General features: G+C 44.0%; 1 protein-coding gene across 3 annotated transcripts in view; it reads left to right on the top strand.

The window, feature by feature from the left end:
* The first annotated feature begins 406 nt into the window (after nucleotides 1-406).
* The window catches only part of PDGFA (platelet derived growth factor subunit A), an 88,308-nt gene continuing 71,362 nt past the window's right edge, over nucleotides 407-17,352 (top strand). The window contains exons 1-2 of one of the 3 annotated variants that reach the window (XM_089681788.1): nucleotides 407-1,077; nucleotides 6,661-6,757. In XM_089681788.1, coding sequence (XP_089537914.1) covers nucleotides 1,015-1,077; nucleotides 6,661-6,757 — 160 coding nt within the window. In that variant the 5' untranslated portion in view covers nucleotides 407-1,014. The remainder of the gene's footprint in view (nucleotides 1,078-6,660; nucleotides 6,758-17,352) is intronic. The other 2 variants (XM_089681795.1, XM_089681801.1) reach the window with 2 other exon arrangements.

Raw genomic sequence — 17,352 nt, 5'->3', positions numbered from 1 at the left:
GGCAGCACCCCTGATCCCCCGGGCAGGCAGCACCCCTGATCCCCGGGCAGGTAGTACCCCTGATCCCCCGGGCAGGCAGCACCCCTGATCCCCCGGGCAGGCAGCACCCCTGATCCCCCCTGTATAGTCTGGGCAGGCAGCACCCCAGATCCCCCAGGCAGGCAGCACCCCTGATCCCCTGGGCAGGCAGCACCCCTGATCCTCCTGTACAGTCCGGGCAGGTAGCACCCCTGATCCCCCGGGCAGGCAGCACCCCTGATCCCCGGGCAGGCAGCACCCCTGATCCCCCGGGCAGGCAGCACCCCTGGCTGTAGCAGTCATTTGGCTGGAAGCTCCTGCCCACTCGTCGGCTGTTTGTGTTGCTTAGTATAAGGGAGAAGGGGGCGGCGCCGGGAGGTTGGCAATGCTATAATCTCCGCTCCAGATTCTTTCCCTCTCCCAGCAGCACGGAGCGGAGAGCAGCGGCTGACATCTCCGGACTTTGTCGCTCGTTCCCTGCCCGGCTCTCCGAGGGATTATCACGGCTGGAAGTGCGGGGGGCTGCGCCGCTGGGGGGCTCGCAGCCTGGAGTTGTGCCTGTGGAAAGTTGTCTCCCCTGCAGCCCTCTCCCAGACTGCTCTCTGCTGCCTTTTGTGCCTTTTTCAGTGGCCGGGGAGGGGAGGGGTGCCGGGAGCTCCTCCGTGCAGACAGGTGATGGGCGGCTCACTGGAGATCTAGATCTGCCTCTCCGGGGGATCCGGACATGCACACCACCCCGAGCCTCTGCTGACACAACCATCTGCAAAGAAGAAGAAGAAGAAGCAGGGGGGAAGAGGAGAGGCAGCTCGGTGCTGGAGACCCCCCTCCCCACCCCCACACCCCCCCAAAACCCAGCATCAGATCGGTGACATTTGGTGGGGTGTTGATCCCCCTCTAAGGGATGGTAGTGACTCCCCCAGACACAGGAGCAGTTCTGCAGCTCCTACATCAAGACGTTGTTGCATTGTCATTCAGTAGTAAGTGCAGCAGAACGCAATGACGAGCTGGGTTTGGATTTTGCTTCTAGGCGTCTGCTACCTGTCTCCTTCCCTTGGCGAGGTAGGTCTGCTCTCCTCTCCTTCTATTCCATCCTTGTAACACTGGATCCATCAGCAGATCTCTTCTCTATGGGCAGGGCTGGGGACACATCCATCCAGCATTTCAAAAAAAAAAAAAAAACCTTGCAAGCCTCAGACCACCAAAATGCTGTCCATTCCCCCCTCTAGATCCAAGATCTGCTTCCCAAGAGGTTCTGCAGCAGCTGCAGGAGCCTCTTTTAATGACAGCTGCACTGGATTCCCTTCATCTACATGGGATCCAAATCAACCCCAGTGATCGCTTTTTTGGATTGAGTCCCCCCACCACTGACAAATGCACATTCTCAGAGACCATGCCTAGACAAGGTTAGGGCATGTTCATGCACATTGCACTTCTAAAGCCTTTTTTTTTTTTTTTCTCCTTCCCTTCAAACTACACAGTGTCAGAGGCCTTACACATGTGATATACTGTATTCTTTTGCTGAGCACATCTGTCTCCTTGTCTATACTGCCTCCTAGTACAAAAGTTACAAAGCTATAATCAATCTGGATTTGTTTGATCTTTAGACCTGCAGCAGAAAAGAGAGGCTACATGGAAAATTGGCACAGCAGTTGATGGTAGTGCAGAAAAAAAATGTATTTGCTGCTAATATTGGTGGCAGAAGAGAAAATCAATTTTCTGCCCCTTAGAAGACACCGTGCTATTGAAAAGCAGGTCAACTCCTCTTCATTTTTAATATTTATAGCATTTTTTTTCCAGGTTTGCTGGAAAATTAATTAGCAGGTAGGGAATTGGAGTATTTCCCTAGAGCCCCGCATTTGTGCCTTGGCCACACAAGACCAAGTTCAAAAAAACTAGATGAAATATGGATTTTACATTTTTGCTGGTCTGGCTTGTATAAAAGAAAAAAGATACAAAGAGTAAAATTGATATACGATGGTCCATCGCAACCAAAATTCTAAATCAATAAAAGATCAATTCTGACCGGTTGCTAAAAAAAAAATGCTGCACTTGGTACCATATACCAAAAATCTTTTTGCGAGTTATGATTATGCCTTCAAAAAAATGGCATATGTATTTCTTTACGTCTAGATCTGCTAATGGATGTATGTATACCTTGTGTCTGTTTCATTGTAAATTTGGCATGCGGTGTGGAGGGACATGGATAACTTGGTGTATGAAGCGTGCCCCCCAGCACAGACAAGGTTAATAATGAATTTTTATTGGTGAGGTTGCAAAATAACCATGCTGTCGCATGTGTGTGAGAACTGGGCCAGACCTGATAAAGTTTCAAGGCTGTGTTATAGACTGTAATATGTATCCCCAGGGTTCTTAAAGAGAAACGGTAAATCCTGTCGCCTATGAGGGTATTATCTATAATGGCAGGGTTTTTTTTTTACTTTAAGACTTTTTTGATGCAGTGTTGGGTGGAAGTGACTGTTGTAGGTTTTCAGGGGGGGACTTGAGATCAGACGGTAGATTGTGTTGGGGAGGTTGTACTCACTTGACCGTCAGGCTTGTGAACCATGCTAACCCCCTCCTCAAAATGTAAAGAAAAAATGTAATGTTGCTGTTATGGTTGGCTTTAATTATTTGTCTATCCCTTTCCTCTAATGGTGTTTTACGTGGAACTGGTGATCTCCAAAGCCACCGGTCTTTTCTACTATGTAGACATTTTTTTATATATATATCAGGACAGAGTTGCTGAGTTGCAAACACATTCTACTATTCAGCTATATAGTGCTGACACTGTAGAGAGCACTACACATTACTATTAGTCCCTGCCCTAGAGGCACTTACAAGCTAATGTTCCCACCACATTCACTCATGCAATATTGAGCGCGTTAACCTTCCAGTATGCATTTGGACAGTGGGAGGTAACCAGAGCACCTAGTGGAAAGCCACACAAGCATGGTGAGGACATACGTACTCTAGACCAGCCGTTCCCAACCTTTTTAATATGGAAGAACAATTAAAATAACTTTCTGGCTCTGGGGAACCCATGCTAATAATTTCTATTTCAACAGCTCAGTGTGATAGCCATTGGGAAGAATGCTTCTTACATTTGTGGTCAGTGGGAAGAATCCTCCCCTTACAGATACCTAAATATATAATTGCTGTCCATGGTTACTCTTCGGAGAGGCAGAAACTGCTCATTGCTCAAGGAACCCCTAGCAACCTCCAGAGGAACCCCAGGATTCCATGGAATTCAGGTTGTTCTAGACAGGTGTGCTTCTGGTAGGAGATACCATAGAACAGCCTTTCTCAACCTTTTCAGCACAGAGGAACCCTTGAATTAACTTTCTGGTCTCAGGGAACCCCTGCTAAAAATTAGTATATCTACAACTCGTGATACATTAGTGTGATGGTCTTTAGGAAGAATGCTCCTTACACTTATAGACATTGGGAAGAATTACCCCCTTATAGATAGCTAAGAAGAACAATGGTGTCAGTTGGAACTTATCTGAGAGGTAGAAATTGCTAATTGTTCAAGGAACCCCTTGCAACCTCTGGAGGAACCCCAGGGTTCCATGGAACCTTGATCGAGAAACCCTGCCATAGAATATGTTGCCATCACACCTCAATTCATGCAAAAAGTTCTGAGTTACGTAGGACTTCTTCTTCAAGGTGTCAGTCACCTGGTCACACATACCCTGTGCAGCTCCAAAATGTTTGCAGTCAGTCGACAAGTTTGCATGAATTATAGTGTGCTGACAAATGATCATATCCTATGGTTGCCATTAGTGTTGCCTAATGTTGCTTCTTCTTTTGAATGGTGTGTAGTGGGATTGTGCTTCTTGCCTGGTAGGAGAAAAGCCCAGGACCACTGCAAGAGCACCAAGAGGAAAACCATTCAAATAGGGAGTGCATACAAACTTAAAGCAGATAGTGCCCCTTGTGGGACATAAGCCCAACACCAGAGATCTACAAGGCCACTGTGCTAATGTGCTGTCCTTTAAACCTGTTCCCAATTAAAAAAAATAATAATTACGTTTCATAGCCCCATCGTACTAAAGCCTAAATTAGAAAAAAGGTGTGAATAAACCATTTTTTTGTTGACTGAAGAGCTTACAGCCCATATGCCATACATCATTGACTGTACCTGGGAAACCCCGTATTTGTATTTTTATTATTAGGATAGTTGTTATTTATTATTCTGACTAGAGTTGGCTTGTAGCTGCCTGTGTAACCTATATGGCCAATTTTACGTTTCTTCTTTGTGTCTTCATTTCCAGACAGTTTCTTGCAGGAAGTCAGCCTTGGGGCTAAACAGCAGAGAATATTTGTAAACTCTTCATGTCAATGTTTGCTTTATTTGCAAAAATGTTTAGAAATGAAATTTCAATTGTTATTTTCACATGTTACTGGCAGTGCAATGAGCAACGATATGCAATAAACTATAGCAGCCAATCAGAAATTGTGTTTTAGCTGCTTGGTGCAGGCAGGCAAATGAAAGCTGCCTTGTGACTGCTTGCTGTAGGGTTTGGCATATCATTGTTCTTTATTATTTTATAAGCCCTCTAATAAGCTGACGCAGTGTGAATTAACCAGGACCTAGTGACATTACTGCAGTATTAGGCATATCATACTTCACGTCTTACTGGCTTTGCTGTTTTCTGCGCCTGCCAAGTACGGTGGGGGGATAGCAGCGTATTAAGACCAGCGTGTTCAATACACTCCTATCCCCCCACTGTACTTGGCAGGAAAAGAAAACGGCACCTCAAAGAAAGAGCTTTCATGGTCACTGAAGAGGAAAATAGGACACGCAGTGTTTTTTCATCTTCCAGCATCCCTAAAGTCACCAAGTACCAAGTAGGAAAACTACCTAGATACATGTAAAATCACCCTTGTAGATGCTTTCTCAGGAGGCAACAGGTAACCTCCCAAGTAACTGCCGTTTTCAAGTTTGAATCATACCCTATATTGCCTAACTTGAGTTATAAAAAATGCAAGCTTTCCGGATAACTTGGATCCCTTCATCAGGATTTTTATATAAAGTCAGATGCAGGGGCGGACTGACCATTTGGAAACTCGGGCACTGCCCGAGGGCCCGGGGTCAGTAGGGGGCCCCATGAGATGCCCCTGGTACCTTTTTCATAGGCTTTTTTGAGTTTGGGCAAGGACACAGGGGCCCCATGATCCCCTATTTCCCAGGGGCCCCATGAGTTGTCAGTCCGCCCCTGGTCAGACGAAAGGATCCAAAGGTGGCCATACACGATGGCGATATACACCTTCCAAAAATCTGTTTCTTTCAATCTATAATCAACAACCCATTCAGTCAATTGGCCACACATGGGGAAGTGAGTTTCAATCGATTGGTCAAGGTATGATCAGAACTTTGTAATGATCGATTGCATCTCTTTTACCATGCAATCTCATAATGTGATTAATCTAAATAAGATTGTATTTATGAACAGCGTATCTTAGTGCTGCTGGTCAAAGCCAATCGATCAATCATTTTCTGCTTTTGGTGATGAACTCAATATGATCAAATCCAGTCTAAAATAATTGAAAGGTAAGTTATGGCTGTTCAATTTGTTTGTGCATTTGGTCGCTTTGATTGGTTAGAATAAAAACATTAAAAAAACAAAAGTTGAAGCATGTGTGGCCATCATAAGTTATCCTGAAAATTTGCATCTTTTATAGCTCACGTTAGCGAATAAGTTCATGCGTTCACACGGACACATGCATATATTCTGCACTGAACACAGGTTCTTGCTAGTGGAAGATCCAGCGTAAAATACACACATAAATGTAGTTTAGACATGTACAATTCTTCTAATGACTTTATGTATGTCCATGTGTCCACACACATAAAATTTACAGATATGTATGGCCCTGGATGCAGCTGTGTCCTACTCTTCTTCTTTTTTTTTTTTTTTTTTGGTGTATGCCCGCAAAACACGGTGCACATTTTCATTTGTAGATGTAACGGTGTGTATGGCTCCATTGATTGCTACAGTGCCATGTTTAGATGCGTAAAAAAAAAAAAATGCTGTAAGCATCTAAATGCTGCGTTTTAGACCTCCATGTGAATGAGCCCTAAAGAGTTTCACTTCAACTGCAGACCTTCTGCATTGATCGATGGCTAACACGTTACAGCATTCTGCTACTGTTATGAAGTACCTGCTGTTGAAATAGGCAGAGACAATCAAAGACGGCTTTTACTAAGGGAACAAAAAAAAGTGAGTTAGAGAGCAAAGGTAACCCGGGCAATCTACCAGAAGGTGTAAATAAGGCGTAAGAAGCAAATGAGTGACGCTGACGTTTGTTTTCCTTTGTGACTGTAATAGGAAATCTGCAGCACTTTCCCCTGGTGACATTGAAGATAATTAGGCCTTTTTCACACATTGACGGAAGCTAGAGCAACCCTTGATCCAGCGCCATCTGAGGCCTGGTGCTAGAATACAGAGTGTCTACCCGAGCTGTGTGTCTGTGCTGGTTGTGCCCCGTCATGCATGTATTTTATCCTGCAGCATGCTCACCCGGGAGGGAGGGACTGGGATGCACGCTGTACATTTGTAGTGGGTGTGGATAATCACTGGGAATGGGAAGTGACTGTGAACTGTATTTGAAATGTGTTTCTTCCCTGGCTATGTGAAGGAAGCAGAGATCCCTCAGGAGCTGATAGAGAAACTGGCTCACAGCGAAATCCACAGCATTCGCGACCTACAGCGCATCCTGGACATTGATTCCGTAGGTAAATTCAATTTCCTTTTTACCTTCTCACCTCTGATTTTAATGGCTGTTTTCTTTCTTTGAAGGAGTTGTATAAGAAAAAAACACTCTCTGAGTAGTTTTCTAAAGCTGGCCATACACTGGTAGATTTTTGAATGAGCGTTCATATGAAAAATCTCATCAGTGTATTTAAAAAAAAAAAAAAAAAAAAAAAAAAAGATTGACGAATGTCGTTCAGAAGTTTTTGATTTTGGTATGAATGAAATTTCCAAATTAAAAACCACATACAGGCAGAAATTTGCTTGTTTGTGAAAGTTTCCATCCCACCCCTTCAAATTTTCTCATTAAAAAAAAAAAAAAAGATTGTTGACTTGACCCTACTAACAATTAGAAAATCAAACGAACATTCTGGAAAGAATCTATTGAAATTCTGCTAGTATATGGCAAACTTTAGGCTTTATAAGAACAGCTGTGTTTTTTTTTTTTTTTTTTTCTCAGGGGTGTCTCTAAAGTCATTCATTGTGATTCAGTAAAACATCTGCGACACGTTTCTGCAGGTGTGTATGTAGCTCAGGAAAACCCTTTGCAATGTCCGTACTGATGTGTGGGACAAATTTAAGTTTGTATATATCAGGGGCGGACTGACCACTCATGGGGCTCCCGGGCAATAGGGGATCATGGGACCCCTGTGTCCTTGCCCAAACTCAAAAAAGCCTATGAAAAAGGTACCAGGAGCATCTCATGGGGCCCTCTACTGACACTGGGCCCTCGGGCAGTGCCCGAGTTTCCAAATGGTCAGTCCGCCTCTGGTATATATATATAAAACACTTTTACTGTATGGCGCTATTGTGTGTTTATTAAAGGGATTTATAAAGCACCCACAAATTATGCAGAGCTTTACACATTGTACATTGACATCTGTCCCTGTCCTCGAGGAGATTACAATCTAAGGTCCCTATCCCCCATTCATAAATACACGTACTAGGGCCAATTTAGACCGGCGCCAATGAACCTACCAGGAAGACTCCTAAAGAAGTACCGCCATATCAGTGATAAGTAAAGTCGAGAAAAATAACTATTTGTCGTACTATCGGGAGACAGATTCTATGACACACCTTATGAATTCCAGGGATTGCCTCCCTTGACTGCGCTGGTTTGATGTTATCTGCTTCACAAGTAACTAAAGCATAGGAGAATAATGGTGGCCATATACTAGACTTAAAATGGTTTGAAAATCCATTATTTGATTAATTCGTTCATTTTTCGGCAGGTAATAGAGAAAAATTAGAAAATCAGTTTTCACTTATTTTAGCCAAAAAAGGAGAAGGTTGGAAAACTGCTTCTGAACGGACGATAATGTGAAAGGTTAATGTGTTTCTCGCGCGTTAAAAATAAATAAAACTGTGCATATTGTGACAAAACGAACAAAAACATTAATTTATGTCCACTGACTGATTTATCATTCGAAATTCAGTCATTACATGATGGCAATATTGATTGCTCCCACGACCGTGTTCGTTATTCGAAAATCAGTTTGAATGATTTTTTGACTATTGTATGGCTAGCATTAGCCCCAGCTCAGCCCTAAGGGGCTACCAAGAGTGAGGCAATTGCATGCAAAGAATGTTGGAATATTTTATTGTCACGTTATTTACTGTAAACGCCTGTATATTATTTTATGCTGCCTGGCATCAATTCGCAAAAACAAAGCCCTTAGTATAGTTATGACTATGTTATTTGTTGATTAAAGGGCCTTGTGTATCAACTGGGGTTATTTTCTCCAAAGGAACCCTTCAGATTCAGGTCTTCTTTCCACTTGTGCATCCCATAACTTAAGTGCTTTGGGGATTAAAACAACCCAATTATTCTGACGCACCTAAACGCATCTGCAACTTTTTCACCAGCAAAGGGAACCACAATGCACACTGTGGGGACTGTGGTGCTCTGTACTTCTGGTGTGTTGGCAGCTCATGTACAGTTCTATTGGGGTCCTATTGTAAAAGAATGGCACTACAGCACGCACTGTGCATGACCATCTGGTAAATATGTGGTTACTGCCTGTGTGTGAAGCCTTACATCCCATGTCAAGTCTTAGTGGTGGCTAAGGACGTATAACTCAAGAACTCAAGTTCCATGTAAGTACAAATTAATATAGAAGCCTCCAAGGGCTTATTAACACCCTCCAAGGGCTTATTAACACCATGTCTGTTGAACTGTATTTTTCTGCACACAACCGCACATGTATGATGTGAACATGGCACATAGAAGCCAGTTATTGTCCTGTTCACACTATTCATGTGCGGAGGTGGTCAGAAAAACACAACTCAATGGACTTGGTGTGAGCGAGCCCTAAAGGTTTTGTTATACTAAATTTGCCAAATGCAAATTATATTATTTATATTATATTTAACCATTTAAGATATACTGCTACAGGGCAACCCGCTGTGCAGAATCACGTATAAATACATGATTTTTCATTTTTGGGTAGAAGGCGCGCACGCATGCTACCCTGCCTGCGCTGTCATTGGTTTCCAGAGTTGTCAGTCATCGGGTCCCGGCCAGCGATTCATGGCCGGGACTCAGCGATCGCTGGAGAAACTGGCAGTGGAGAGACCTGTAAACAAAACAGGTCTCTCTCCTGTCAGCAGGGACATGCTGCTTTCTATCTCTCTGCAAAGCAGAATGTGCCAGTCATTGAGAGAGCTGTGCCCGCCCATGACGTCATCGTGGCTCAGCCAGTCAAACAGCCGAAACCCGGAAGGAAGACGGAGTGAAGATGGAAGCCTTGACAGTGGTGACAGCGTGCCACTGGAGGGTTTTGTTCTAATGTCACTCTTTCATATTGTGCTAGTATGCAATGCACACTAGCACATTATGCTTTTATTTTGCAGGGGACATTTTTTTGTAAATTTTTTTTTTTTTTTTTTTTTTTTTTTTTTGGTTTATTAATACTGCTTTATGCTTTGACAATAAAATCTAGAACCAAAATGGTTACTGTGCAGAGCTGCACCAGATTCTGTGTGCACCAGTATTAGTGAATATCCCCCTGTGTGTGTGAACAGCTGTGACTATCAGTGGCATGGCCAGGTCTTTACCCTGTGTAAATGATCGGCCAATGCCACCGCTGTTTGCATGAAACTGCTCATCCTACCGGATACATTCAGTTATGAACTCTGACTGGCCCTGGATGCAGACAGATTGGGGAGATTTACTAAAGATGGTAGCCAATCCGCTTCTAACTTCAGCTTGTTCAGTTAAGTTTTGACAATAAAACCTGGAGCTGCATCAGATTTTGCACTCTCCAGTTTTAGTAAATCAACCCCATTGTGTCCAGGGGATGGCATTTCAGGTAGTATTTCTAGAGTTGAACAAAAAAGGTTGACCATCGCGTGGCTAGAGGTCACAACAAAGGAAATGTCATAGTGCCACGTCCCGATTGAAGGATCAGTTGTATCAAAGATTGCTTAAGGACTTTTTAGACACATAAACTCAGTACACAGAAAGTAAACACAATTGTTACTTTATTAACATACCATATCTAAAATATATTTTGCATATTTAAAATTGTTCATATGCATTGCACATTAAATCGCAGCATTTCCCCCCATCAATTAAAGAGAATATACGGTTTTCCGTTAGAAATATTGTAGAGGTGATAAACACAATCCACTTACTTCTAAGTGAGGGTATCCGAGCTGTTTAGTTGAAGCACGACATGTTTTGCGACGGGGTCGCTTCCACAAGGGCTAGCAATGCATGTAAAAAATGGACAAACTTACAAGTAATCATTGCAAACATTACCAATAGACTTCAAATACAAGATGGATACTGCCTATAAGGCACTTACATGAAAATATAAACAGTGTGTATTGTATGATAAAGGACTACTCAAGGCAGCAACGCAGGTCCCCACAACCAACCAGAACAGCAACCCTACAGCGAATGCGGGGGCACATCAAACAGGCAAATGGGCAACCAAGAACACCCCACAGGAATCACGGGCAGTGTGCAACTAAGATTAGATAATAGGTCAAGGGTGCAGGGCAAGGTTAGACATCATCATCGTAGTTTTCCAGCTAATAGGTATGGTAATAGGGAGCACCACAGACCTGCAAGAGACCAAAATGTAGAAAATAGTCAAAGTTGCCTTAACAGAGGTAACCCATCTCTGCATTATAGAATAATATTGTAAACCAGACCCAAAGTTCTAACAAAGCTTTACCTCCACGCGTGAAATGACACATCCACTGTATAGGCCTAAAAGGCACATGGGGACAACCATTATTTGTGAAGCAAGGGACCGGAATACCATCAGCAGACTCAAGATGGATCACCTCCACTATTTAGCCTAGAAGCCAGATGGACTGAAAAACAGGGAATATTCCAGACTTAAAAAGACTCCCCTTCCCTGGTCCCTCCCCAAATTATAACCATCATCAATAGAAGATACTTAAAACGTGAGTAGACATACCACGATGTAAGAGGATTTCAGGCAGTATACTAACTGGCCATCAGTTTTGGCCTGGACGCATCCCTAATTATTATTATTATTATTATTATTATACAGTATTTATATAGCGCCAAAAGGTTTGCTCAGTGCTGTACATTATAGTGGGGGACAGAACATGAGACAATACAGTAACAAAACAATACACGAGGGGTTCGAGGGCCCTGCTCTTTCGAGCTTACAATCTAGGAGACCACTTACATGCAAATAGCAATGGCTGCTGTCAGCCTATCATTACCTTGTACAGGCTGAGCAGTCGCTGCTATTCGCATGCACCTGTCATCCCAGCCGCATGAACCCACCGATTCTTTCTGCTGGAATTCATGTAATCGCCAGTGTGAAGGAGACCTTAAAATACAACCAATCGTTAGAAATGAAAGCTCTCTGGAAAAAATACCATTAAATTTAAAAAAAAAATTGTGCATTTTATTAAATTGACCCTAATGGCAGATGATATTGGAGATTACCATTCTATGTATTTGGCCTAACTCAACATTTATCGAGACTTGAGGACACAATTGGTTAAAGAGATGAAAGGTCATATTCCTGGGCCATAAACAGCAGCTGAGCCATTGATAAAGAAATCGCTCCTATAATGGGTGGGTGTGGCTTTACTCTCTTGGGAGAGAAGGACAAAACTGGCTTGGTTGTTATAGAAGGTGACCTGTGTTCATGTTCATTGTCTACTCCCAGAGGAACAGACTGCCGGTCTGATTAGAAAGCTTTCTGTAATTGCTTTAAAGTAAGACAAGTCCAACTATATGTTTGTGTTCCCAATAACACAACATGCCTAAAAATATTCTTACCTTTTTAGTTATTTTTTGGAGGAGGTTTATACATAGGACTCTCTAGGCAGCTTGCAAGCTATTCCGAACAATTTACAAAGTGCAATTAGAGAGACGAATGAAGGGACAGTTTAACTTATAAGCACATTAATATATGAAGTAATGCTCAATCCTTGGGATATTGAACCCCTTTGTTAGGGCAAGGGTGAAAATCTAGATTGCAACTCAAAATGAGATCTGCCAGTGCAGTAAATATGAAGTTTAATTAAAAACCTTCTTTTTTTTTTTGTGTTTCTCTACAGCTTTACATTAATTACTTACCTGTAATGTAGTATGTCCCACACTGTTCAGGTTGCTGGATTGTGTAGAAATCTTCACTGTTCATCTTCCCTGTCCTCTTCCAGCTTCAGGTCTCCAGGCTCAGCTGCACTAAAGATGATCTGTCAAAGACATGCCCTCTCCTCCAATGAGAAAAGTGCTTTTATTGATTCCATTGCCTGTAGCTCAATCTGTGAATAGAGGAGAGAATCATGTCACTGTCCAGACTTTCTTCCATTCACAGATGCTTTGCTGTGACGTGCGGTACCTTTCAATGCGCTGTGTAAAAATACAGACATGCTGCAACTGCATTCAAGTGTGAGCAGGGCACATAGAAAATAATTGTTATCTTTGTGCCTTAAAGGTGACCTTGGTTTATCCAGTCTGGAAAAACATGGTAACCACACATTGTGCGAACGAGCCCTGAGTGTACTGCGTGTCGCCCCTCCACTTCCTCCTCTTGTATCCGCTGGTCCTGGGGCATCTATAATGGGCACTGGGATACTGCTGGCAGGATGCTAGCTCCTCCTTCCTGGCTGCTAAGTGCCCCCCCCCCCCCCAGACTTCAGTGGAATGCCCCCCTGGCTGCTTTGGATACTGTGCGGGGTTAAGCACTCTTCAATTGGGAAGGGGTTAGCTGCACCCTACCCCCCCCCCCCCATCCAGTCGCACATTTCCCCACACTGCTTTGGGCACTGTGTGGGGCTATTCACCCCCCCCCCCCACTGATTTTAGGGGTGCATCCTCCCCAGGCTGCTTTTGATACTGTGCAGGGCTAAACAGGGGCAGGGCCAAAGTGGTCCTCCTCTGTTGGAGGGGGGTTTGATGCCTGCGGATGCAGCAATGTATAAATTTAAATTCATGTTTTAGAGCAGCATTCAGGGGCATATAAAAAAAAATGTCCCAAACCTGCTTTCAGGGGGGAGCCTACTAGCATAATGAATGCACATATGCCCGTACAGGCATATAGGGCTCACCCATGTGTTATCATCTGTACTGCGTGCTGAGGGGCTGTTTCTGTGTCTGAAATCAGCATTGGAGCTGTATACAAGTGGATGCAGATGCAGTGGCTGCAAGGATACAGCCACATGTCAAAATTTGACATGCGTGCAGGAGTGGGTGCACGGGTACAAACGCACACTGTAATTATATAATAACATTCTAGCCAATTTAAAAAAATAAATCAAATATGTGCATATTCTAGCCAATAGAATTGGTTTACCTGCATGCCCTTCTAAATACGAACACCTGTAAACTTGCATAAATGCACATAGCCAGGGGTGGATTGACAACTCATGGGGCTCCCGGGCAATAGGGGATCATGAGGCCCCTGTGTCCTTGCCCAAACTCAACAAAGCCTATGAAAAAGGTACCAGGGGCATCTCATGGGGCCCCCTACTGACCCCGGGCCCTCGGGCAGTGCCTGAGTTTCCAAATGGTCAGTCCGCCCCTGGACATAGCAATGTGTCAAAACAAGCATTTTTGATGCTGGAATATTTATGAAGTATTTTAAAACGTCCGCAGGGATGAGGCCTACTTGGGACTTGCGGCTGAAGAACACTGACCAATCATCTTTGCCTTTGCTAACCAGCCCTAGAAATGGGAAAGTGAAAATGTAAATGTAGCTCTTGTTCCTGGCAGGCTGCCTCGTTGACAGTGTATGCCTGTACCTGGCAGGCTGCCTCGTTGACAGTGTATGCCTGTACCTGGCAGGTTGTCTCGTTGACAGTGTATGCCTGTACCTGGCAGGTTGCCTCGTTGACAGTGTATGCCTGTACCTGGCAGGCTGCCTCGTTGACAGTGTATGCCTGTACCTGGCAGGCTGCCTCGTTGACAGTGTATGCCTGTACCTGGCAGGCTGCCTCGTTGACAGTGTATGCCTGTACCTGGCAGGCTGCCTCGTTGACAGTGTATGCCTGTACCTGGCAGGCTGCCTCGTTGACAGTGTATGCCTGTACCTGGCAGGCTGCCTCGTTGACAGTGTATGCCTGTACCTGGCAGGTTGCCTCGTTGACAGTGTATGCCTGTACCTGGCAGGCTGCCTCGTTGACAGTGTATGCCTGTACCTGGCAGGCTGCCTCGTTGACAGTGTATGCCTGTACCTGGCAGGCTGCCTCGTTGACAGTGTATGCCTGTACCTGGCAGGCTGCCTCGTTGACAGTGTATGCCTGTACCTGGCAGGCTGCCTCGTTGACAGTGTATGCTTAACAGGAACTGTGTTTCACCCAAAATGGCAAATTAGATCCTAGCTTATAGGATCCTTATTGGTCTCTGTGGGAAACACATTTCTAATTGATGTTTACAACTGCTCAAGGTAGATAAACTCCCAATCTCCAAGCACAACTCCTCCTGTAGGCACTAGCCTAGCTCCTGTGTTCCATAGATGAGAACAAAGGACGCCCGATCGGCTGCACTCCAAACAATCCACTTTATTGAACCGAGATAAAACCAATACAGACAGTGGAAATACAGTGCGGGACTAGCAGGTAAACGCGTTTCATGCTAAAGACAACCTCAGGGTAATAAGTGCTGTCTTTATCATGAAACGCATTTACCTGCCATTTCCCCACTGTATTTCCACTGTGTATTGGTTTTATCTTGGTTCAATAAAGTGGTTTGTTTGGAGCGCAGCCGATCGGACGACCTTTGTTCACATTTCTAATTGAACCATTGGTGAAAGAGCAATGGTAAAAGTAATTTTTTTTTTTTTTGAATAGGTTTTATTTTTTTTTCTTATTAATGGTCTGTTTTTACCACAGGCTGTTATGCTTTTTAGTAATTTTGTTACACTTGAGGTATTGCAAAATTGTATTCATAGTTCTGACTTCCGTTTTGGAAAATCAGCACACTGATTTTGTAACATAATTACAAAACATCCCTTAGAAAGCCTTAGGGGAAAAAATGTGCAATCATTATTTCAATTATCTGGGATTATACGGCACCATATTTTTGCTGCTTTCTACCTGTTGACAGGACTGTGAGCTATAAACTGGGAGGAAAGATTATGCCTGGTGGTGAAAACCTCACTGACAATAGCCATGTTATGATCATGTCTCTAATGAATAGGGAAGAGTCTTTGATGACATTTGGGTGGCAGCTTCTGTCGAGTGCATGCCTTTAGCAATTTTCTCTGCCTTGCTTTTGAAGTCATGTTGAGGCCTACTTACTTTGGCCATCATCATAAATAATAAAAAGCTTTTTTTTTCCTTTTTTTTTTTTTTTTTTTGGGGGGGGGGTGGTATTAAAACAAATCGGTGTCAAAGGATCACAAAGCCTGTTGGAACAAGACTGCCAGCGCAGAAATCTACAGACCTTATTCACACGGCCTCTTCGGTCGGAGTTTAATTGTAGGCCTGTCTATAGAGGCCTGGTTTTTATGCTTCATAACCTCCCTTATGTTGCTGAGCTTTGAGCAGGTAATGAAGCGCCTGAATCCCAGACACAGCTGATTGTGCATTCTGAAGATTAAAGCAGCTTTTATCTTGAAAGGGGGGGAAAAAAACAAAAACATTACTGGTGAACCACCAATTAGATGTCACTGTGTTTGTATTTCAAAATGGTGGACACGTGCGTCATTGCTTTGTTATGTAATGGGTAAATTAGTATGGATATAAATATTTAGTGAGGTTTATGTGTCTATTTTCAGACTAAAAGACTAAATATTCAATCAGTTCAAGATTCGAGCATTCATGATAATATGTACCTGGGGCTGCTGCCCCATTCTGTTAAAACTGGACTCCTATGAACAGTATAAGTTCAGTGCCTGAATAAGGGCCTTTTTAAACAGTGTGTGTAGCAGGGGCGGACTGACAACTCATGGGGCCCCAGGCAATAGGGGATCATGGGGCCCCTGTGTCCTTGCCCAGACTCAAAAAAGCCTATGAAAAAGGTACCAGGGGCATCTCATGGGGCCCCCTACTGACCCCGGGCCCTCGGGCAGTGCCCGAGTTTCTAAATGGTCAGTCCGCCCCTGGTGTGTAGTTAGGTCCCTTTCACATGGGCGATAAAAATAGCTGGTTGATCTGCATTTTTACCACCCCTGACTGCCCACCTAAAGTCTACTATGGCAGCCAAGATACAAAGCAAAGCTGATTTTGAAGGGGGGCACCTATTCGGTTCGATTTGCAACCACGAACTACACACTTCACTTGCAGTTATGGTGCGGTAGTCAATACAAAACCCCTCTTGGTAATATTAAAATGTATAGAGGAGGTGCCAGTATGACTTCTTAAATGATTGCGGCTGAGCCCCAGTTGCGTCCCTAGAGGGGTGCGGGCTGCACCGGGTGACACCATCACAGGGGGTGCAGGAGCAGGATTCCAGCAGAGCTTCTGGGCTCTGTGAAGGTCCTGGCCAGTTATTGGAATGATCCCAGATTCCCAGCACAGTGACCGCTTCCCCAGGTGTAGCGGTAAAATGAGTATCCCGACCCGTGAAGATATGTATCCCTTGAAGCAACTGCGCACGTGCCGGTTTCAGGGTCGGGATACTCATTTTACCGCTACACTAGCACCGCTCCTTCCTCTCTGGAGGGGTGACACCACGTGTTACCGCATCGGGTGACACCAACCCTAGGGACTCCTGTGCTCAGTCCTATTTACTTGAGTAGGTGCCGTCTGTTAAACTCAGCATGCCGATCTGCTTTCCTTCTTGGCTATCTGACTGCTGTGAGTTATGCTCTGCACTTTATAAATAAGACGTTAAATATAAATGCAGTGTAGAGTATTTGTAGTGATGTTTGCTGAAGAGCAGAAAACTCTTTCATACCCCTCCATAATGAAGCTGATCAGACTCCCATCTTTTCCTCTGCAATACCGATCTGTGAGAAGATACTTGCTGAGGGCTATGGTATTTACTCTGCGGTGCCAGTATAGAGCACTGAGGTGTGAGCACAGAATGCACCATTTTTTTATATAGGTTTATAAAGAAAAGAAAATCGCATGAGACCCTGTTTGGCTTTAAAACTTAGCTCCAGGCAACAACAAAAAAATTGCACGTTCTAGGGGA

This window comes from Staurois parvus, unplaced genomic scaffold, assembly GCF_062004578.1.
Source record: "Staurois parvus isolate SC_StPar_1 unplaced genomic scaffold, SC_StPar_1.0 ptg000018l, whole genome shotgun sequence".
Taxonomy (NCBI): domain Eukaryota; kingdom Metazoa; phylum Chordata; class Amphibia; order Anura; family Ranidae; genus Staurois; species Staurois parvus.
Note: the sequence above shows the minus strand (reverse complement) of the source record. Positions and strands in the feature narration are given on the sequence as shown.